Source organism: Nicotiana sylvestris, chromosome 10 (genome assembly GCF_000393655.2).
Source record: "Nicotiana sylvestris chromosome 10, ASM39365v2, whole genome shotgun sequence".
Taxonomy (NCBI): domain Eukaryota; kingdom Viridiplantae; phylum Streptophyta; class Magnoliopsida; order Solanales; family Solanaceae; genus Nicotiana; species Nicotiana sylvestris.
The window spans coordinates 60178489-60201495 of NC_091066.1; the positions used below are offsets into that span (position 1 = coordinate 60178489).

The 23007-nt window shown below is 40.9% G+C and overlaps 1 protein-coding gene across 1 annotated transcript; it reads right to left on the reverse strand.

Moving 5' to 3' along the window:
* Nucleotides 1-19653: 19653 nt before the first annotated feature.
* On the reverse strand, nt 19654-20169 carry LOC138879407 (secreted RxLR effector protein 161-like). Its single transcript, XM_070159017.1, has one exon. It carries the CDS (start codon nt 20167-20169, stop codon nt 19654-19656), a length of 516 nt encoding a protein of 171 aa, XP_070015118.1.
* Between the last annotated feature and the right edge of the window lie 2838 nt (nt 20170-23007).

Here is a 23007-nt window from a genome sequence, read left to right on the forward strand (position 1 = left end):
TGTTCCCGAAAGGGACGTTGGAAGGCTGACTTTGCAAAGACGGCCATTTTTGGTCATTTTGATTTTTGATTGGTTGACTCTCACAGCCTTAAAATCTTCGTTCTTGGGAGTGCTGAAAGGCCGTGTTTGAAAACCGAGTCTGTCATTTTAAATTTGGAAAAGGAAATAGTTAATTTTGTTTTGAGTCAAATAAAAGTTTTGTTTTTGCTTAAATCACCTTAATAAATGTGCAGGATGAGCACGATGCAAAACGAACCTTTCTCAATAATGACTAAAATCCCTTTCGAGTTGCGGCTATGGTGGAACGATTTCGGCAAAGAAGGACAAGACGAAGTCAAGAAATATCTAAAAGGTCTTACGGGTTTGTTGGAAATCAAGCCTCGGGGTGATATTATAAGAGCGTTGGTCACTTGCTGGGACCCGACGCACAATGCCTTCCACTTCTCAGATTTTGAGGTCACCCCAACTTTGGAGGAAATAGCCGGGTACATTGGAAATTCTGAGGTTCCGCTAAGAGGAGAATATCTGGTTGCTCCAAGAGCCATCACGGTGCATCGGTTTTTAGACTCATTAAAGATACCCAGGACAGTCCATAATCCAGATTTGGCAAAAGGCTTCTGCACTCTGTGCTTCATATACGACAGGTACGGCCACGTGGGAGGATTTAACAAGACGGACATCAAGCTATGCAGTAAAAATAACCGTCAAAAATGGGATGAGCACAGACGGGTGGCTTTCATGATAACCTTTTTGGGCCTCCTGGTGTTCCCAAGGAAAGACGAGAATATTCATATAGAAGTAGCCGGGGTCGTCAGTACCTTGCTTACCCAAGATGAAATCACTCTTGCGCTTATGATCGTGTCTGACATTTTCCGAGCTCTCACTGCCTGCAAAGCCGGAGGCATCTTTTTTGAGAGGTGTAACTTGTTGCTACAAATGTGGACGACCGAGCATCTATGCCATCGTTCCCAGCTCTTGAGTTTTGGTTCGTCTGATAAAACCTGTATAGGAGAGTTTTACACAAGGATTGACGGGGTTAGTCTGCCTGAAGGAGTAACAACGTGGATATCATACTTTCGTACTCTCAAGGACAGTCAGATACTGTGGACGTTGGGATGGTTGCCTGTTGAAGAAATCATATACATGCCAGCAGCTAGGTCGCATTTTCTTTTGATGGGACTTAAGAGCATCCAGCCTTATGCTCCATGTCGGGTTCTAAGACAACTCGGGAGATGCCAAACAGTGCCATGGGAAGAAGATCTTAGTGCTCAAGTAATTGAGATTAGCCCTGACGGACAGTTTTCCGAAGCAAAAGTCCGCGAGATTTGGAATGAATGTCAATATCTACAAGCAGATACTTGTGTGCAGGATCGGGCCAAAGGAGAAATGTCGCCAGAATACCTCGCATGGTACAGAAGAGAACTTTAGCATCAGAGGCCAGCTAAAAGACCCCACATCCAGGATTTCACTGAATCATCACAAGAACAATGGGGTTGGCTAGCAAAAGAAGAAGGCTATCAGGCTGAAATCGGCAAGCTGAAACAACAGATTGGAGCTCTGAAATTTGAGAATAGTGTGCAAGTTGCTGCTGATCAGGGAGAAAAGAATAGGTTGGCCCAAGAAAACGAGGCGCTTAGGGCCCAAATCCAGCAAATGAGGATAGCTGCCAATAACCAACAAAGGAGCCGGTCGGATGAGCGGTTAATAAAGGGGCTGAAAAAGGAAATTAGTGAGTGCCGGGATGAGCTGAGAAATTCCGAAGGCACCATAGCTGGACTCCGGGCACAGTGGGTAAAAAGAACAGAAGAACGCACCCATTACATGCAACAATTAAAGAAGGATTATGAAAAGACCATTGCTAGTCTAAAAAGAAAAGTGGTCACCCTTGAGGATAAGGCAGCTAAGCAAGCTAAAGCTTTTGAGACCGAAAGCGGACACTGCTATGACTTACTAACCCGAATGGAAGTAGAAATACAGCAGCTGCAGGATCAACATCTTCAGGATTCTCATGTGTTGGAGGCTCGCAATAATCAAGTAGGGCGATTGCTTATAGAAAAGGGTCGAACAAGAGACAGGATTGAGACCATTGCCCACGCCATCATCAGGAGATGTCGGGCATGTGAGGACATGACCCGCGCTACCTTCTTTTCGGCAGTAATGATTTATGTCAAGCGAACCATGTATGAGATGGAGCAACTTGAAAGGGATTTGGCATCTAAGCCCGCGGCGAGGCCGAACGATGCCCCGCGGGCACCCACTTTTGAAGCACTAATGTATTCATAGATCGAGTCTGTATTTTCCATTCTAGATTTTGTTGTTTGTCAGTCTGTTTTCTTTTTGCGTCCAAGTATGTTATTATGTTCGGAGTTTGTATTTTGAGATTAGTTGGAGTCTGTTAGTTTCCATTTCAAAATAATTAGTTTGTAATAGAATGTTGTGGTATTGAAAGTCTGAAAACTCAAAATTTGTTCCTTTATTTTGGCACTTATTTTCACGAACTACGCTTGGTCTGATTTGTGCGGGGTCACGATACGTAGGCAATCTCCATAGGATTCGACCGTAACCAAGTAAAGAAAAGAAAACAAAGAAAGGGAAAGAAGAAAGGGAAAAGCGGAGAGACGAAAAAATGAATGAAAATAAGAGAAGAAAGAAAAAAAAGAGAAGAGCGGAAAAACAAAAAAGGAATAGAATAAAGGAGGAAGGAAAGGAAAAAGAAAAAGAGGAGAAAAGAAAGAGAAAAAAGAAAAAAGAAAAGAAAACAAAAAGAAAAGAGAAAGCTTACAGTTGGAACTAAGGAAATGCCGGGATGACGCATGCGGTCGAACAAATGCATAATAAAAATGGTTAACTGTATAGGTGCATTCATGCCCAATGTGCGGTTATCCGATATGTTAAAGCCTAATCGCTAACGGAATTGTTGTCTATATGTGTGAGGCCAGGCAGGTGGTTAGTTGTTTGGCATTCTGGCAACCCATCCATACAACACCCGGTCTAAAGATAAAGTGAACATGACTGGCCCGGAATCTGATACGAGTATCGCTGACCCATCGAAAGAAGTAGAAGAAATGGACGTTCATGCAATGAGGGAGGAAATGTATAAGCTAAAGCAACAGATGGCTGAAATTTACCAAGCCTGGGCGAAGGGGTATCCACCGCCAGTTTATCCCGCTAACCCCGCTTATATCCCACCATTGGCTCAGCCTCAGGAGCCACCCACTGTGAATTCATCTCCAGCATTTCCCCTCTACCAACAATTCCAAGGAACCACTTCTCATACATCACAGGCTCCTCCATCCAAACAAGTCTCACACCCTCCTCCACCAATCACTCCCATTTTTGTGGCACCTCCGCATGCTACCCTACACCGATCCCCCCAGTGAACCTCTGTTCCAGACACACGACAACCAGTATTATCCCCCTGACCCTACCTTCAAAGTTCCAGAACCCTACTCTTATACCCCTCATCTTGATCTCACGGCAGGCACCGAGAAGTCGCCCAAAAACCCTGAGCAGGAGGAGATGATCAGAAAGGTCAAAAGCCTGGAGCAATCATTCCGAGACATGAGGGGTTTAGGGGGCCAAGTAAGTGTGGCCTATAAAGATTTATGCCTGTTCCCAGATGTTCAGTTACCGGCCGGGTTCAAGATGCCTAAGTTTGATTTGTACGACAGGCATGGCGACCCAGTAGCACATTTAAGGGGATTCTGTAGCAAGATGAGAGGAGCAGGAGGGAGAGATGAATTGCTGATGGCATATTTCAGCCAAAGTTTGAGCGGATCGGTGTTGGAATGGTACACTAGACAAGACCATAGTAGGTGGTACACCTGGGATGACTTGGCCCAAGCCTTTTCCTGTCAGTTTCAGTACAATCTTGAAATCATCCCAGATCGACTGTCATTGACAAAGATCGAGAAGAAGCCCGGTGAGAGCTTTCGAGAATATGGGTTCCGTTGGAGAGAGCAAGCGGCGAGGGTTGACCCCCGATGAAAGAGAGTGAAATGGTTGATTATTTCTTGCAGGCTTTGGAGCCCACCTATTTTGGTCATTTGGTGTCAGCAGTGGGCAAGTCCTTTAATGAAGTCGTGAAAATGGGAGGCATGGTTGAGGAGGGACTCAAATCCAATAAGATCATGAGTTATTCAGCAATCAAAGCAACCACCCAAGCCATTCAAAATGGCACTGGGGGTGTGCTTGGGAAGAAGAAGAAAGAAGAGGTTGCAACTGTCGAATCCGGAGTATGGTCCAGGTCTAGAAGCCCTTCACCATATTACAACCAACCCAGACCCCACCACTCAAATTACCCGTATACCCCATATGGCTCTCCTCAACACTATTATCCACCACCAGAGCCACACTTTTCCGTCCATCATGTCCAAACATATACCCAGCCTCCGGCTCACGCGCAATGGCATGCGCCGGCTACCCAAAACACATACCCAGCTCCACAAAACACATATCCACACCCGAGGGATTATAGGCCAGGATACGGCTTTCGCCCAAACCAGGCTTTCAGAAACGAGAGAATGCAGAAACAGAAAACATTCACTCCACTGGGAGAATCCTATACCACTCTTTTCCACAAACTGAGACAGGTAGGCCTGTTGAACCCGGTCGAGGCCAAAATGCCAAATCCCCTTCCTAGAAATCTAGACCATTCAGTGAGATATGAGTATTATTCAGGGGCTCCCGGACATGATACTAAGAAGTGTTGGAGATTGAAAATTGATGTGCAAGAGCTTATTGACACAAACAAAATCGAGGTTCAGGCCCTGGAGGCGCCCAATATCAACCAGAACCCGTTGCCGGCGCATCATGAATCCAACATGATTGAACTGATACATAAGGGAGCAGAGTCTAAAAAACCCTCATAGACAGTCATGCTTATCCGTTCTAGTGAATCCAAAAGGGAATGAAAAGTCAGCTAGTGTGAAACCATCGGTTCAGTTGAAAAGAATTGACAACAAGCCAGTTGTGGTGATGGGGAAAGGATCTTCCATTGTTGCATAGAAACCAGAGCCGATCAAGGTAGTGGTTCGGGGAGTATCAAGCACACCTGCGGCAGTCGTGAAGGGGGCTCACATAGAACCAGTTGTTATAAAGCAAGTAACCCAGTTACCAGTAATTGACAGTAAAGCCGTCCCGTGGAAGTATGAACAGGTAGTTGTGACCTACAAGGGGAAGGAATCAAAGAGGAAGTCTGTGAAACACAAGGTTTAACTCGCTCGGGACGTTGTTTTACCCCCGAAGAGTTGAGAAAGGCTAGGGCTCCCAAGGAAAACCCGGCGCTAGTTAAGAAAGCTATTACGGAGGAAGAGGCAGAACAATTCTTGAAAAAGATGAAAGTGCAAGACTATTCTATTGTTGAGCAGCTAAGGAAAATGCCAGCCCAAATCTCGTTGCTTTCGTTGCTTATCCACTCGGATGAACATCGCCGGGTTCTTATGAAGATATTGAACGAAGCTCATGTCCCCGATAAAATTTTAGTGAATTATTTGGATAAAATCGCGAACAAAATATTTGAGGTAAACAGAGTGACATTTTCTGATGATGAATTGCTCGTGGAGGGTACCGAACATAATAGAGCTCTTTATTTGACCGTGAAATGTAAAGATTCGGTAGTCACTCGAGTACTGATTGATAATGGGTCCAGTGCCAATATCTGTCCTTTGTCTACATTGAATAAGTTGAAGGTTGATGATGAAAGAATTCATAAGAATAGCATCTGCGTTCGGGGGTTTAATGGTGGTGGTACAGACACAATGGGTGACATCATACTTGAATTTACAATTGGTTCGGTCGAGTTCACCATGGAGTTTTAGGTGTTAGACGTGGCGGTATCTTATAATCTTCTGTTAGGACGACCATGGATCCACGCTACCAAAGCGGTGCCTTCTACACTACATCAGATGGTTATATTCGAGTGGGATAGACAAGAGATCGTAGTACATGGGGAAGACAACATGAGCATTGTAAATGATGCCATCGTACCCTTCATAGAAACTGATGATGATAAGGGGTCGTGGGTTTACTAGGTTTTCGATACAGTCTCAGTAGAAAAGGTTCCCGAGGGGAAAAGTGTTCCGGTCCCCAGAATAACAGCTGCAACTGTCATGGTAGCCTCTGAAATGTTGAAAAACAGGTTTGTACCAGGCAAAAGGGTTGGGTGCTGATTTGCAAGGTATTGTTCAGCCAGTTTATTTGCCCAAGAATCTGGATACCTTTGGGCTGGGTTTCAAGCCTACGGTGGCGGATGTAAGACGAGCCTGCAAGATGAAGAAAAGAGGCTGGGTTCTTCCCAAACCAATTCCACGTCTATCCAGGTCCTTCGTCAGGCCAAGTATCGAGAAACAATTATTGGCAAAGGTGTTTGGTCCACTGATTGGTACGGATGGGAACTTGGAGAAAGGGCTTGAGAAGGTATTTGTTGAGGTGAACATGGTTGAGGCTGGGGAAGGGTCGAGCAAAGCAGATATACAGTACATCGGGCCACGTGCTAATGTCAACAACTGGGAAGCCACTAATCTTCCATCTCGGAGGGAGTCGCGGTAGTGGGTTTTGTTTTCCTTTTGTTCACCTGGATTATTCCAGGGTTTGTAATTCAGTTGCTATGTTCCATCCGTTTGGATGATTTAAAACCCTGTTATCTTTACATTCAATGAAATGCAATTCCTTTTCTTTCTTAATTCCTAATTTTGTTTCCATTTATTTTTCTTTTTCTTTCTGTACAGTTCTTTTTATGCTGATATCGATGACATGATATGCATGAGGAATATTCGGCCCAGTTTTAAAAGCCAATCTAATTCATAAATAATAGTGCAAGAAATCGAGTGTCATGATGAGGTGGAATATGATGATGACAAGGCCTATGAGGAAGTTAGTAAAGAATTAAGTCACTTTGAAGAAAAACCCAAACCTAACCTAAATGACACTGAAGCAGTTAATCTGGGGGACCCAGACAATGTTCGTGAAACTAAAATAAGTGTTCATTTGGAGCCACAACTCAAGGAGGGGATAATCAAAGCATTGTTCGAGTACAAGGATGTTTTTGCATGGTCATATGATGACATGCCGGGTCTAAGTACCGATTTAGTGGTTCACAAATTGCCCACTGACCCGGTATTCCCTCCTGTCAAGCAGAAGCTAAGAAAGTTCAAAATGGACATAAGTGTAAAGATCAAAGAAGAGATCACCAAGCAGTTCGATGCGAAGGTCATTCGGGTTACACAGTATCCCACTTGGTTAGCTAATGTTGTGCCTGTGCCGAAGAAAGATGGCAAGACTAGGGTGTTTGTCGATTACCGGGATCTTAACAAGGCAAGTCTAAAAGACAATTTTCCGCTGCCGAACATCCACATATTGATTGATAATTGTGCCAAACATGAGATTGGTTCTTTTGTGGATTGTTACGCGGGTTATCATAAGATTTTAATGAACAAGGAAGATGTACAAAAGATGGCATTCATCACGCCATGGGGAACATACTGTTATCGGGTCATGCCGTTTGGTTTTAAAAATGCTGGGGCAACTTATATAAGAGCAATGACAACAATATTCCATGATATGATACACAAGGAAATCGAGGTGTATATGGACGATGTGATTGTAAAGTCTAGACAACAATCTGACCATGTCAGGGATCTGAGAAAGTTCTTTCAAAGGCTTCGCAGGTACAATCTCAAGCTTAATCCTGCAAAGTGCGCATTCGGGGTGCCGTCTGGAAAGTTGTTGGGGTTCGTAGTCAGCCGCCGGGGTATTGAACTGGATCCATCAAAAATCAAGGCCATCCATAAATTGCCACCTCCGAGGAACAAGACCTATGTGATGAGTTTGCTGGGAAGATTGAATTATATCAGCAGATTCATCGCCCAGCTCACGACAACTTGTGAGCCTATCTTTAAGCTGTTAAAGAAAAACGTTGCGGTCAAGTGGACAAATGAATGTCAGGAGGCGTTTGATAAGATAAAGGGGTATTTGTCAAATCCACCCGTGTTGGTTCCGCCAGAACCATGGCGACCTTTGATTCTATATTTAACGGTACTGGACAATTCGTTCGGCTGTGTATTGGGTCAACATGATATCACCGAAAGGAAGGAGCAGGCCATCTATTACCTCAGCAAGAAGTTCACACCCTACGAGGTTAAGTATACTCATCTTGAAAGGACATGTTGCGCCCTAACTTGGGTGGCACAGAAGCTGAAACACTATTTGTCATCTTATTCTACTTACCTCATATCTCGTTTGGACCCGTTAAAGTATATCTTTCAGAAGCCTATGCCCACAGGGAGGCTAGCAAAGTGGCAGATCCTGCTCACAGAGTTTGACATTGTCTATGTGACTCAGATTGCGATAAAAACACAGGCCTTGGCGGACCATCTGGCCATGAATTCAGTTGATGAAAATTATGAACCTTTGAAGACTTATTTCCCTGATGAAGAGGTGATGCATGTTGAAGAATTGGAACAAGTTGAGAAGCCAGGATGGAAACTTTTCTTTGATGGGGCCGCAAACATGAAAGGCATGGGAATAAGAGCGGTGCTTATATCTGAAATAGGGCAACATTACCCTGTTATAGCTCAGCTTCGTTTTTATTGTACGAACAACATGGCAGAATATGATGCATGTATCTTAGGGTTGAGATTAGCTGTAGATATGGGTGTCCAGGAAGTCTTGGTCATGGGTGACTCGGACCTACTGGTACACCAAATTCAAGGAAAATGGGAAACACGGGACTTAAAACTTATACCGTACCAACAATGTTTGCATGAGCTTTGTCAGCGGTTTCAGTCAATAGAGTTCCAGTACATTCCAAGGATTCATAATGAAGTGGCCGATGCATTGGCTACTCTGCATCGATGTTACACCATCCGGATAAGGCTTACGTGGACCCTTTGCAGATTCAGGTCCACGATCAGCACACTTATTGTAATGTAGTGGAAGAGGAACTTGATGGTGAGCCGTGGTATCATGACATCAAGGAATTTATCAGGATGGGTGTGTATCCGATATAAGCCACAGGTGATCAGAAACGAACAATTCGACGGTTGGCAAGCGGGTTTTTCCTTAGTGGAGGAGTGTTGTACAAAAGAACTCCAGACCTCGGGTTCTTGAGGTGCATGGATGCGAGGCAGGCTACATCTATCATGATTGAGGTACATTCAGGAGTCTGTGGACCATATATGAGCGGATATGTTTTGGCAAAGAAGATCCTACGGGCAGGTTACTATTGGCTTACTATGGAGCGAGATTGTATCAGTTTTGTACGTAAATGTCATAAGTACCAAGTGCATGGAGACTTGATTCATTCTCCGCCATCAGAACTACATACGATGTCTGCACCATGGCCCTTTGTTGCTTGGGGCATGGGTGTCATTGGGCCAATTGAGCCAGCAGCATCAAACGGACACAGATTTATTCTGGTGGCCATTGATTATTTCACCAAGTGGGTTGAAGCGAAAACTTTCAAATCCGTGACCAAGAAAGCAGTGATTGATTTTGTGCATTCAAATATCATCTGTCGGTTTGGGATTCCGAAGGTAATCATCACAGACAATGGCGCTAATCTCAATAGTCATCTGATGAAGGAGACATGTGAGCAGTTCAAGGTTACTCATCGTCATTCTACTCCATATCGCCCTAAGGCAAATGGTGCGGTTGATGCAGCCAATAAGAATATAAAGAAATTACTCCGGAAAATGGTGGAAGGATCTAGACAGTGGCATGAAAAGCTGCCTTTTGCATTGTTGGGATACCGCATCACTGTTCGTACTTCGGTAGGGGCAACTCCTTACTCTTTGGTGTATGGCATAGAAGTAGTGATACCCGTAGAAGTGGAAATCCCGTCTCTTAGAATAATTGCGGAGGCCGAGATCGATGATGATGAATGGGTGAAAAGATGCCTTGAGCAGTTGAGTTTGATTGACGAGAAGAGATTGGCATCCGTGTGTCATGGTCAGCTGTACTAGCAAAGAATGGCAAGAGCGTACAACAAGAAAGTGCGTCCAAGGAAGTTTGAGGTGGGACAGTTAGTGTTGAGACGTATTTTGCCTCATTGGGCCGGAGCAAAAGAAAAGTTTTCTCCAAATTGGCAGGGACCATTCATCGTAACCAGAGTGTTGTCTAATGGTGCACTATATTTGACAGACATAGAAGGAAAATGTGTAGAAATGGCCATCAATTCCGATGCGGTCAAGAGATACTATGTATGATTTCTTTATTTTGATTGTACTTGTTTGTATTTGGCATACTTTAAAGATTGAAATGACGAAGGCGTTTTGTTCTGCTATCTAAACACTTTTACCCCTTGTCATCCCTTTGAGCCTTACTTATTTTCTTTCATATCCCTCTTTCGGAACCAATGTCACCATTAAGAAACGCGAGTGCGGAAGAAAAGAAAATGAAAAGAAAAAAAAGAAAAGAAAGAAAAGTGTAAAGAAAGGAATAAAAGAAGGAGAAGAAAAGAAGAAGAAAATTGAAAGTGAAAAGAAAAAAGAAAAGAAAAAAAAGAAAAGAAAATGAAAAAAAGAAAGGAAAAGAAGAGCGAAAAAAACAACAACGTAGTCTCCATGACGTGAACTACCTTTGACTTGATCCCGCAAGGGTACGTAGGCAGCCTCACTGAGGTTCAGTCATACCAAGATAAAAATCCAAAAGTCCCCAAGCAAGAAAGTGGGGCAGAAGTTGTGGTTGTTGTGAAAGAAATTGGATTCCGAAAGTTGTAATTTTAACCCATTTTGAAATTATTTTGAGCCTTTCATACCCTTTCTTTCTAACCCCGTCCAAAGCCTACATTATGGTCCAAAGAAAGACCTTCTGATCAATCTTTGAGAAATGCCAAGTCAAGCAGGTAAATTTAATTCATATCTAGGGCAACACTCTGGTTCAAGCAAGAAAAGCAAGAAGATAAAAATGAGAGAGTCTTATTGGTAAAAACCTGCACAGGCACCGTAAGGCGGCGGGAGTTGAGAGAAAGAATAAAATGAGAGAATCTTATTGGTGAAAATCCTTGCGGGCACCTTGAGGCGAAAGTGAGTTGAGAAATGATTGATGGAGAAAGGTCTTCTGGTGGAAAATTGTTTCGAGGCACCACAGGACGAACAAGGTTAAGGTTTGGATAAAGTAATAAAGTGATGGAAATTCTGGGGCAACAAAGGGTGGTGACCAAGAGTTTGTTAGTTGGACAGATTGGGCCGATTAGTTCGAAATGCATGTCATGACGATTGGTACCGGCTGTTCCGGTCAGATAAGTTTCTTTCCCTTTTCTTTTTAGCAGTCATCCAGTTTTGGATTCTTCTTATCCTTAACTCGTAAACTCATTGCATTTCATTTTCTTTGGGGTTTTATCTGTCTAAAATGTTTCAATGTTAGTTTTGTTCAAAGCAAGTGGAAAGGGATTTCAAAACTCACTACCAGATTCCGGAAAGTGTAAAGCGCGAAGTGGTCAGAGCATGTCAAAAACAATATGATGAAAGGGGGAATACAGGGAATCACCGGAAATGTCATCGGTGGAATGATTGGAAAATGTCGAGGGAAGTGCAAAGGTTCAAAAAAAAAGGTCAGAGGTGTGAAACAACAACATGGGTACAGAACACTCGATTTGTCAGAGTCAGGGGTTCGAAGACCAGTCAGAAAGTCAAAGCGGTTCAGGGCCAGTTCGGGAAGCCAGTCGGAATAAAACAATACAGCAGAAAGATCTCCAACAAGAATGCCACCAACTAACCACCAGTTTTGAACTGGCAAATTTTCTTTGATTAAAATAGGGGCAGAAAAGTTCGTTTGTTTCAGAGGAACCCTCCGTGGAGAAAGGCAGTCAACAAACAGGTTTAATTTTTGATTTTCAGGACCCTCCTGGAAAATGGGACCTAGTTTAAAGTTCAGAAATAGCATAATCTAGCATAAATGTATCCCAAAAGAATATAAGTTAGCTTAGAAGTCGGCATGTTCAAGAAAGGATTCAATTAGGAGTTTCCAGGACCCTCCTGAATAATGGGACTTAGCTTTAAGATTTCAATTAGATAACAACATTTAGCGTAAACTCTGTTGTAGGTTAGTATAATTCAGACATGAAATTTGTCATCCTTAAGATAAAATTTGACATTTGATTTTCAGGACCCTCCTAGATAATGAGGAGTAGTTTAAAGATCCTCTTAGATAGCAAGATTTAACAGAAGTCACACCTATAGAAGATATAACTTAGATTGTAATCCAACGTTTAGATAAGAGTTGTCAGGACCCCCTGAATAATGGGACCTAGTTTTCAAATCCTTAGTAATACTTGGTAATATGGTTTAGTTTTACAATCACATCTGCCCCCAACCACCAAACTGGGGTAGAAAATTTTCTTTGTTTTGTCTATTTGAAGTCAGGAGCCCGCCTGGAGAGCATGGAATACATTTCAAGTTGAAGTCAGGAGACCGCCTGAAGAACAAGGGAGTACAATTTAAGTTTTAGCTTTCAAATTCTTTGTTTTGTTTATTTTGAAGTCAGGAGCCCGCCTGGAAAGCAGGGAATACATTTCAAGTTCAGAAGTCGGGAGCCCGCCTGGATAGCATGGGAATACAGTTCAAGTTTTGAAGTAGGGATTCCACCCGTACAACAAGGGAATACATTCAAGTTAAAGTCCAGCAGTCAGGAGCCCGCCTGGATAACAGAGGAATACATTCAAGTTCAAGTTTAGTAGTCAGGAGCCCGCCTGGATAACAGAGGAATACATTCAAGTTCAACTTCAGAAGTCAGGAGCCCGCCTGGATAACAAAGGAATACATTCAATTTCAAGATTCAGAAGTCAGAAGTCCGCCTGGAGAACAGAGACATACAGTTCAAGTTTCAGTAATCGCGAGCCCACCCGTACAACAAGGGAATACATTCAAGTTCAGCAATTTGAAAAGAGGAGCAACACCTCAGTTTGTAGTTTGCAATGGCAACAAGGGATTGTACCAAGAAAACACAAGACAACAAGGCAACGAGGAAGTACAACAACAAGTTTGAAGAATTTAGATAGGATTTTGTAATTCATAGGTCATAGTTTAGTTTAGCTTCTTTTATTTTGCCATGGTGTAATAAGGAAGGTCAGCAAGCAGTAGCAGCAACAATCACAGTGAAATCATAGCTCCTGGTAGTCCCAGCTACCAGACACTCCTGAACTACACTGACCTGATTCCTGTTTAGCCCAGGATATGTAGGCAATCTCTGAAGCAGGGTGCGGTCAAATTTTTCAAAAAATGCTTCACACGGAATATGCGAACGGGCAAAAATCGCTCGTTTTCGCTCACTTATCTTTGCACGAAAACTCTTCTTGTTTCCGGGCAAAGAGGGGCAGTTGTGAGCACATGATTTTTGCCCTAAGCAAATTATTCCCAGAAATTCAAACAAAACAATTTCTTTATTATTTTACAACGTTTTGTGAATTTTGGTGTCATTTTTCTGTTAATTGTTGCATTGTATCTGTGCATTTTGATTCATACGAAAAATACAAAAATATGTATTTGCATTTAGGATTTAATTTCATATTTTTAGTATTAATTAGGGGTTAATTTGTTTTAAAAACAAAATATGAAGAAAATAACAAAAATAGTTCACGTTTGCATTTTTAAATTGTTTAATTGTGAATTCGTCCCGAAATAGTTTTTAAAATAATTTTAGAAATCAATTAGTTTAATTTTGAAATATACTAGGACTTTTTTTTAATTGTTGCAATTTTATAAAATCAGAAAAATACAAAATATACAAGATGAAATACAAAAATAGATAAAAGAAACAAATGAAAAGGAAAAAGAAAACAAAAAGAAATAGAGAAAGGGCTGCCCACAATTTGGTCCATGTCCAATTGATTCATCCATGCCTAACATTTTTTTTCTCTTTCTTTCCCCGACCCAGGCCCAAACTCCACCCGGTCCAAACGACCCATCTCCAGAGACGCCCAAACGACGTCGTTTCACAGCAAATCAATCCCAGTATTTCATTCTCCATAATCCAATGGCTGTGGTGCTTTCTTGTTAACTTGATAAATATGTCCGAAATATTCCCAAACCCTAAAACATAACTCATCTTCCTTGTACCCCCTGTTAGTTCGTCGGAACCCCACCGCCGGCGAACACCACTTATGCCATCGACCACCAAAATAACACCACGAGACCTCCTCTTCTCCCTCGTCATGAATCCACCACCCGTCCTTCAAATCCAGCCCTAGCTCGACGATTCCTCGATCAAAGATTCTCCGTCCATAACCCAAAGTAACCCAATCACCACCAAATTAACACCATGTGACCGCCTGAGCCTCCTCTACCCAACCTCCATAGCCCTATCTCTCGAATCTACCTGGAACAGCTCGAATATCAAATTGAAGGTTTCCGACCAAAACCCTAATGCAAAATCTCCATGATTTCGGACCCTAACAACCCTAACCAGGTTTTTTCTTATGAAAACACGTGGTTAGGGATATTACGGGTCAGAAATTTTGGGGTATTTGGAGAAACAACCACTAGCCGGAGCTCTTTGTTGTCAGTGAATTCTTGTTGGTATTTTATTTTATTTTCAATTTCTTTTTCCTTTTCTGATTTTCTGCATGTGTTAATTCCATGGTTAATGTCTAGTTTAATTTGCGTTTTAATTTTTGTCAATATTGTTCTAATCTTGTGTCCTGATTTGTTGTTCCAATTCCTGATATTAGTTTGATATTTAGTTAAGCCGTTGATAAATTGTTAATTAGTTTTACTAAGTTTTGCTTAAATTAATTTCTGGTGTTCCTTTAGTTTAAGTTAATTACTAATTAGTTCAGTTTCAGTTTAATTAATCATCATGATTTGTTGAATTTGGTTATAGTTGATAGTTTAATTTGGTCACTAATTCTGGATTCAATTGCTAGACTCAATAAGAGTTTAAATCGGGACAGATGTAGAGTTTAGGAAAATGTTTGGTTATAAATGTACTTTTAGTTTATGTTCAGGGGTAGTTTAGGCACGGAAAAGGGTTGTTTTGTTAAAGAATAGTAATTTCAAAACCAAAATAAGGGTAGTATAGGTATTCTAGAGATAGAAGAACACCCTAGGGCCTTCTAGAAGGGGGCCTTGGTGTAAGTTTCAGTTTTTTAGAAGCAGTAACTTAAGTAACAAGTTAGGAAATGAGGGTGTTAACTTGTGTAATAAGTTAGAAAATAAGGGACTAATAGGCAATTGAAAATCTGAAGCTTCCCCTTAGTTTTGCCTATAAAATGCAGTCTTTATTGCTTTGTTGAAGGAGGTTGGAACCCCTAAAAATTCCCCCCCAAAAAGTTCTCTCTAGTTTTCCAGATCTGAATTTGAAATTCAATATTCAAAAACCAAAAACACTAGAAAACCTTCAAAAATCCAAAAAACTACTGTTCCATTGTTAAAACTTAGGTTAGCTTCAAGTTTTAGTTATGGATTCACATTCTTAAGTTTGATCTTTGATTGCTGAAGTTCAGAAGATCATTTCAAGTGATTTTGGGGCTAATTAAGTTGGTTTTTGTTTGAGTTTTTCTCTGTTGAAGTTTCAGAAGTATTTTGAGTTTAATTCCGAGGTCATTTGGGTTTATTCGAGTTTGTTTCGGGTTGATCTATTATTCCTGTTCGATTTCGAACACTTCTGGATTGTTGAATTCATTGGTGGACTGTTCTTTTGATCATCTGCTCCTTGATTATTCAACACTGTGGGTCGTTGTACATAGCCACTGCATTACAGCCATAACTGACCGCTTCTCCCTTCATATTTGCAATTTCCAAGTATTATCCTTGGCCTCGTCTGAATTGTGAAGGATCCATGTAATTTTCTGATTTGGAGGCTGAATGATGAAGAGCTTGAGTTAATTGTTGATTTTGCTTGGTTTTTGTTTAGTATTAAGATGAAGCAGTCACGTTTATACAAAACATGTGTATCGTTTGGATAGGTTCTGGACTATATTGACTGATGGACTATTAAACATAAATCTGCTTGGTTAAACTACTAATTACATGTTTGTGTATATAAGAAATGCTGTTATTTTCCAGATTCCCATATGAGTTAAATGCTGATCTAGTTTTGGTAGTCACAGAAAATAGGTCCAAAATGGTTTCATGTTTCCACTGCTAAATCCAGGTCCCAAAATCATGAGATCACCTAAAAGTTGAGTGCTAGTTTAGTCTTAATTTGAATTAGTGTCATACGGTTGAACTGCTACTACAATTGTTCTTAATTGGATTTTACCTTTAGTCACTCTTAGAAGCTCAATAATGAATAAATGAATAGGACAATTTGTCACCTGTCTTTGAATTATTGAGTTGCACGAAAATTAGCTGGTTTATTTTGGGAGTGATTAGGCTGCTCAGATCCGTGTGAATGCCGCATTGTTTCCTTCCAAGCTCGACCCTGGGATCGTTGGTGTGCGTTTGCAAAGGTGACTTGGGCCCTCTATTGCGTTGGGACTATAGCATCCCTGTAGGCCCATATATTGGAGCAACCTTTCTCATAGATAGGGCTTTTGTTTATTAATTAATTAAGGGATTATTTTAGAGACAATAAAAATAGAGACTCATAGTTGCTTTTAGGTTTGCCTTTTAAATAATAAATGAGACGAGCCCCGCCAAATATAATGCACAATCGCGGGGCCCTCAATAAATGGTTGAACTAAAATACTTACAATTCGGAGGGCCATTTAGTGAATTTCACGGTCTTCCCCAAAATAAGAATGCCTTAAACTCTTTAGGCGTGATTTAATTAAATTACTTTCCTAAACTCGGGTGCGCAGTGATGCGACCCAAATCCAAATCTCAACGGAGTCAACTGTGTTAACAACCACGGGTGCATTGATTGCGACGTGGGTCGAGACACATTTCGCGATGTTGCAATTCTTTTAAAATAATAATAAAAGCGGTTTGTGAATAAAAGGCACATAGGTTAGCATGTATCAAAATCAGATAAAATCAAATACAACAGTTGAGCGACCGTGCTAAACCACGGAACCCGGGAATGCCTAACACTTTCTCCTGGGTTAACAGAGTTCCTTATCCGGATTTCTGATTCGCGGACTGTAATACAGAGTCATATTTTTCCTTGGTTCGGGATTCAACTGGTGACTTGGGACACCATTAATCTCCCAAGTGGCGACTCTGAATAATTAATAATTAAATCCCGTTCCGATTGTCCTTTAATTGGAAAAACTCCTTTATGCATTTGCGGGCGTAGGTGAAAAAGGAGGTGTGACAAGTACTTGTTGACAAACTCAAACACCACCTTGTGCTGATGCCTCATCTCATTTTTCTGCACAGCTCTGGCTTCATTCACATTCTCTGAATCACAAAACCTTTTGGTTATTTCAAGGGCAGTGGGGAGGGAGTCCAGGCATGGCCACCTTTGCCTAGTATAGTCTAGAATCTCTCCCAGTTTCACAGCATCAAACTGCACTTGAACTCCCTTCACCTGGCTACTAACAACTCCATCCTTAACAACAGCATTTTCCATAAATTCAATCAACTCATTTCTAGCTAGCCTACCTTCCATTTGAAGGACCATGTCCTTCCATCCCTGAGCATCCAAAGAGTCTACCAATCTAATCATCCCTGGTTCCATCGGGTCCTTCAACAATGTACCTTTTAAGATTTTTTTTCTGCCAAAAAGGGCAAGCTTATCTTGTTCATTCTCAGATTCATCATCATCATCTTCTTCTTCTCCAATCCAATCATCATCATCAGAAACTTTGGTTTGTTTAGCTTTCACTGCAGATCTTTTCCTCTTGGCTAGTGTGGGTTCAGCAGCTACAAGCACAGAGGAGAACTTCTTAGAGGAAGTCTTGGGTTTCTTAGGCTTGGGTGTAGGAACCTCTACTATTGTACCCTCTTGATGGACCAGTTCCATGTCTTCTTCCTCAACAGCCTCTGAGGATTCTTCAACCTTTCCATTTCCCTTATCCTTTTTCTTTTTCTTGTTTTCTTCTAAAGTCTTTTGTAGATCAGCTACACTTTGTGTTTACCCTGCTTCTTGTGGATCTACCCCTAGGCATTGAAGAGGCAGTAGGTGTTGGGGATGAGGCTTTTCTTTTCTTGGATGGCTTGGGAACATTTGGGACTTTTGGTATAGTAGATTTGCGTTTCTTTGGGTCATAACATGCCCCAACCTTTTTTAGTAGGTCAGCCAAGGTTTCTTCAGTAGATGAAACAGGTTCATCTCTTTGTTTGCTTAGATGAACCAACCCCTCAACTGCTTCCCTAGAACCACTTCCCCCTGACTTCATGCCACTCTCATCTAACCTAGCTTGTGTAACCCCACATATAGCAAGAACTGCTCCCTTCCCTTTTCCCCTCTCTTCACCACATGCACCCTCTCTCTCTTTTTCTTTTTCAGACTTCTTTTTACCTCCACTCCTACTCATCTCAGGCAACTCAACATCCCTAATGGGTCCAACCAGAACAAACCTAGTTTCTAAGTTTTCAACCATAGAAGAACTTACCTCAGAAGGAGATTCCTAAGTTTTTTCAGAGCCAGAAGACCCATGTCCATCTCCCTCAGTCGCGGATTGAAAGGATTTAGGCTCAGAGCTAGAATCAGACTTTGGAACTGGAATTTCTTTCACTTGGCTAGCTTTCAACTTTCATTTAAAACCTTCCTCAAAGCCCCAGATGCAACAGTTTTTGAGCAAGCATTTTCTGCCTTTGAAACCTAGGTTTTGGAGATGCACTTGGTGGAGTAGATGAGGATGAATTTGAGGGAGATGATGGTGGAGGGCTGCCAGGAAGATCTTGTGGGTTAGACATGATTCTTCATTTCTTGAGAGAATTTGGGAATTTTGGAGAAGAGGGCAATTAGAATTGAAGAGGAATTTTTGACGGTTTTAGAATTATGAAGAAGACTGGAGATATGGTGTGTATTTAAAGCGAATTAGACATTAAGTAAGTAACAACAACTTTTTCAGGGGTCAAATAGAAGTCTAATCGTACTGAAATTCCAGAATTTTAATGATAGATTTGGCTTCCCTAGATATTAGGCCAAAAAATCATGGTTTAGAGTTCTAGATGGACGGAACTGGTTCAATGCTCAACAGATAGAATTTTCTAGGAATTTGACAAGTATAGGACTTCTGCTCATGATTTAATTATTACTCTTTTTAATTGTGTGAGTATAGAAAACATACCTGAGCTTTCATATGAACCCATACTGATGAACCAGGTTCTTCATATGGAACTCTCTTGAACATGCTTCAAATGCCATAATAGAGAAAATGTTGTAAGAGATCAGTGAGTCATATATACACATGTCATAGGAGTATACTAATTAAAGTATGAAATTGAGTAAGAATTAATCTAGATATTTACACAGGTTCAGAATTCCTAGCCAAAAATATTATTTACTTATTTTTTTTTCCATTGTGCATTTTGAGCTGAACCTATTAGGTGATCTTAATCATCCCTAATTCCAACCTGTTCCTTTCAAAGTTTTCTCTACTCAGTGCTTTAGTGAAGATGTCAGCAATTTGCTTATCAGTAGCACAAAATTCTATGGAGATCAATCATTTCTCATAGTTATCTCTTAAGAAGTGGTGTCTAACATCTATGTGCTTAGTCCTCTTATGATGAACAAGGTTCTTTGTCATACTTATAGCACTAGTGTTATCACAGAATATAGGAATGCAACCAACTTCAATGCCAAAATCTACCAGTTGCTGTTTGATCATAACAATTGAGCACAACAAGATGCAGCAGCAATATATTCAGCCTCAGCAGTGGATAAAGCCACTGAATTTTGCTTTTTAGTAGCCCAGGATACAAGACATGAACCAAGAAAGTGAGCCATACCTTTGGTGCTCTTTCTATCTATTAGGAAACCTGCATAATCAACATCAACATATCTTACTAGATTGAAATTACTACCTTTGGGGTACCAAAGACACAGATTGGTGGTGCCTTTTAGATATCTTAGTATCCTCTTAACAGCAGTCAAGTGAGACTCTTTTAGATTTGCCTGAAAACAAGCACAAAGCCCTACACTGAAAACAATGTCAGGTCTGCTTGCAGTAAGATACAAGAGTGAACCAATCATACCCCTATACAACTTTTGATCAACTGATGAACCAGGTTCATCAATGTCTAATTTAGTTGCAGTTGAAATGGGTTTGTCTATTTCTTTTGATTTTTCCACTTTAAACTTTTTGATAAGCTTTTTTGCATACTTCTGCTGATGGATCATGGTTCCATTAGGACTTTGTTTGATCTTTAAGACTAAGAAGAAGTTAAGCTCACCCATCATACTCATTTCAAACTCACTCCGCATTAATTTTGCAAAGTCCTTACTTAGCTTGTCAGTGGTGGCCCCAAAGATTATGTCATCAACATATATTTGTACCACAAGGAGATTTTTACCTTTTTCCCTTAAGAATAAGGTACTGTCAATTTTACCCCTTTTGTAACCATGCTCCAGTAGGAATTTGGACAGTCGTTCATACCATGCTCTTGGGGCCTGCTTGAGTCCATAGAGAGCCTTGTCTAACTTGTACACATGCTCAGGACATTCTTTTCTCTCAAACCCTGGAGGTTGTTTTACAAACACTTCTTCTTTCAGGTAGCTATTCAGGAAGGCACTTTTGACATCCATCTGATGAAGAGTGAATTCCATGTGTGCTGCAAAGGCTATGAGGTGTCTGATTGCCTCTAGTCTTGCAATTGGAGCAAAAGTCTCATCATAATCTATGCCCTCCTCTTGGTTGTAACCTTGGACCACCAATCTTGCCTTGTTTCTTGTAACTATTCCATCTTCATCAAGTTTGTTTCTGAAGACCCATTTTGTACCAATAACTGATCTGTCCTTGGGTCTTGGAACTAAATGCCAAACTTGACTTCTCTCAAATTGATTGAGTTTATCTTGCATTGAATTCACCTAATCTGCATCCTGCAAAGCCTCAACAATATTTTAGGTTCAATAAGAGATAAAAAAGGCATCAAAGCACACAGATTCTTTAATTGTGATCTAGTTTTGACTCCAGATGTTGGATCAGTGATAATGTTCTCAATAGGATGAGAACTTTGATACTTGTGAGGTTTCACAACCAACTGGTTTCTGCTATATGTTTCTCCCATGTTCCGTTGCTGAGGAACAGGGTCATGAACAGGTTCTTTTAGGGGATTTATTTTAATTCCTCTTTGATCAGTTCCCCTTGTCAGGTTGCCCTGGATGGAAGAACCTGTTCCATCACCCGTTCCTTCTTTTGGTGCCACTTTGACTTGTGCCGAGGCTTCAGTCAAATCCTTTACCAATCCAATGGCTTCATCTTCATGTTCCTGTCTCTCAAAAGAATGTTAGTTTCATCAAACACTACATGTATACTTTCTTCTACATATAAATTTCTTTTATTTAACACTTTATATGCTTTGCTATGTGAAGAATATCCCAAGAATACTCCCTCATCACTTCTGGGATCAAACTTACATAGGGAGTCTTTTCCATTATTGTGCATAAAGCACTTGCATCCAAATGCCCTAAGATGGGATATATTTGGTTTTCTCCCTTTAAGTAACTCATAGGGAATCTTCTGTACAAGAGGTCTAGTCATACATCTATTGATAATGTAACATGCAGTGTTTACAGTCTCTGCCCAGAAGCTATGAGGCAGTTTACTAGAAAGAAGCATAGTCCTAGCCATGTCTTCAAGAGAACTGTTCTTTCTTTCAACTACTCCATTTTGTTGAGGGGTCCTAGAGGCAGAGAAGTTATGAACTATACCATTTTCATCACAAAATTCAGCAAACTTAGCATTTTCAAATTCAGTTCCATGATCAGACCTGATTGATGCAAGTTGATTTCCTAATTATTTCTGAGTTTTTCTACCAAAGACAATGAACATGTCAAATACTTCATCTTTAGATGTTAGAAATAGTACCCAGGTAAATCTAGAATAATCATCAACAAGTACAAATACATATTTCTTTCCTCATCTACTCATGGTTCTCATTGGACCACAGAGATCCATATGGACCAGTTCCAACGACTTGGTTGTGCTTACCATTTTCTTGCTTTTGAAAGATGATCTTACCTCCTTCCCCCTTGCATAGGCCTCACAATCTTTGTCTTATTTGAATTTGATGTTGGGTAACCCTATCACCAAGTCCTTAGAAACCAATATGTTTAGCTGATTCAGACTGGCATGACCAAGTCTTTTGTGCCACAAGAGGGGATCATTATCCAGCACACTTAGGTAGGTTAGTTCATTTTCTGAGAGTATAGACAAATCTATAATGTAAATATTGTTAACTCTTTTTCCCTGCAAAACAATCTTGTCAGTGGTAAGGTTAATCACAAAGCATTTAGTAGAGGTGAATGCTACAAGGTTACCTCTGTCACATAGTTGTGACACACTGATCAGGCTGTATTTCAAGCTATCTATCAAGTAGACATTCTCAATGGAGTGAGAGTCTGTCTTACCAACCTTTCCAACCCCAATGATCTCACCTTTATTCCCATTTCCAAAGGAGACATTGCCTCCCCTTAATTCCTCAAGTGAAAGGAACTGGTTCTTACTTCCAGTCATGTGTTTTGAGAAGCCACTATCCATGTACCATATTTGGTTGCTTCCCTTCACTTGGACCTGCAAAAAGAAATCAGGGGTTAGTCTTAGGAACTCAAACTAGTTTGGGTCCCTTTCTATGGGCAAAGGGATAAATCAGATTCCTTCTAGACCACCCAGGCAACCTACTTTTTTCTTGAACAAAAGTTTTGTTATTTTGACTGGCCTTTTCTTTTGCATTACATTCATTTTTTTAATGGACAGTCTTGCCACATTGTGTGCAAATTTTGTTCTCAGGAAGAGTGATGTACTTGCTTTTAGGATCCCACTTAGGTGCTTAAGTCCCATAACCAAGTCCTCTTTTGTTGCTACTGTGATGTTCTTGTAGCCAAGAGAGTGCATCAGAAGCCTTGTTCCATTTGCAAGTTCTGTCAAGTTCATGTTTTACCTTCCCTAGATCTTCTTTTAATACTCTTTTCTGCTCATCTTTCCTGTACAGCTCATCCTTCATTTTTCCTAAGTTTTCT

Excerpts from the sequence above, each read along its gene's own strand:
- LOC138879407 (XM_070159017.1), bottom strand. The coding sequence starts at position 20,169 with ATGATCCATCAGCAGAAGTATGCAAAAAAGCTTATCAAAAAGTTTAAA.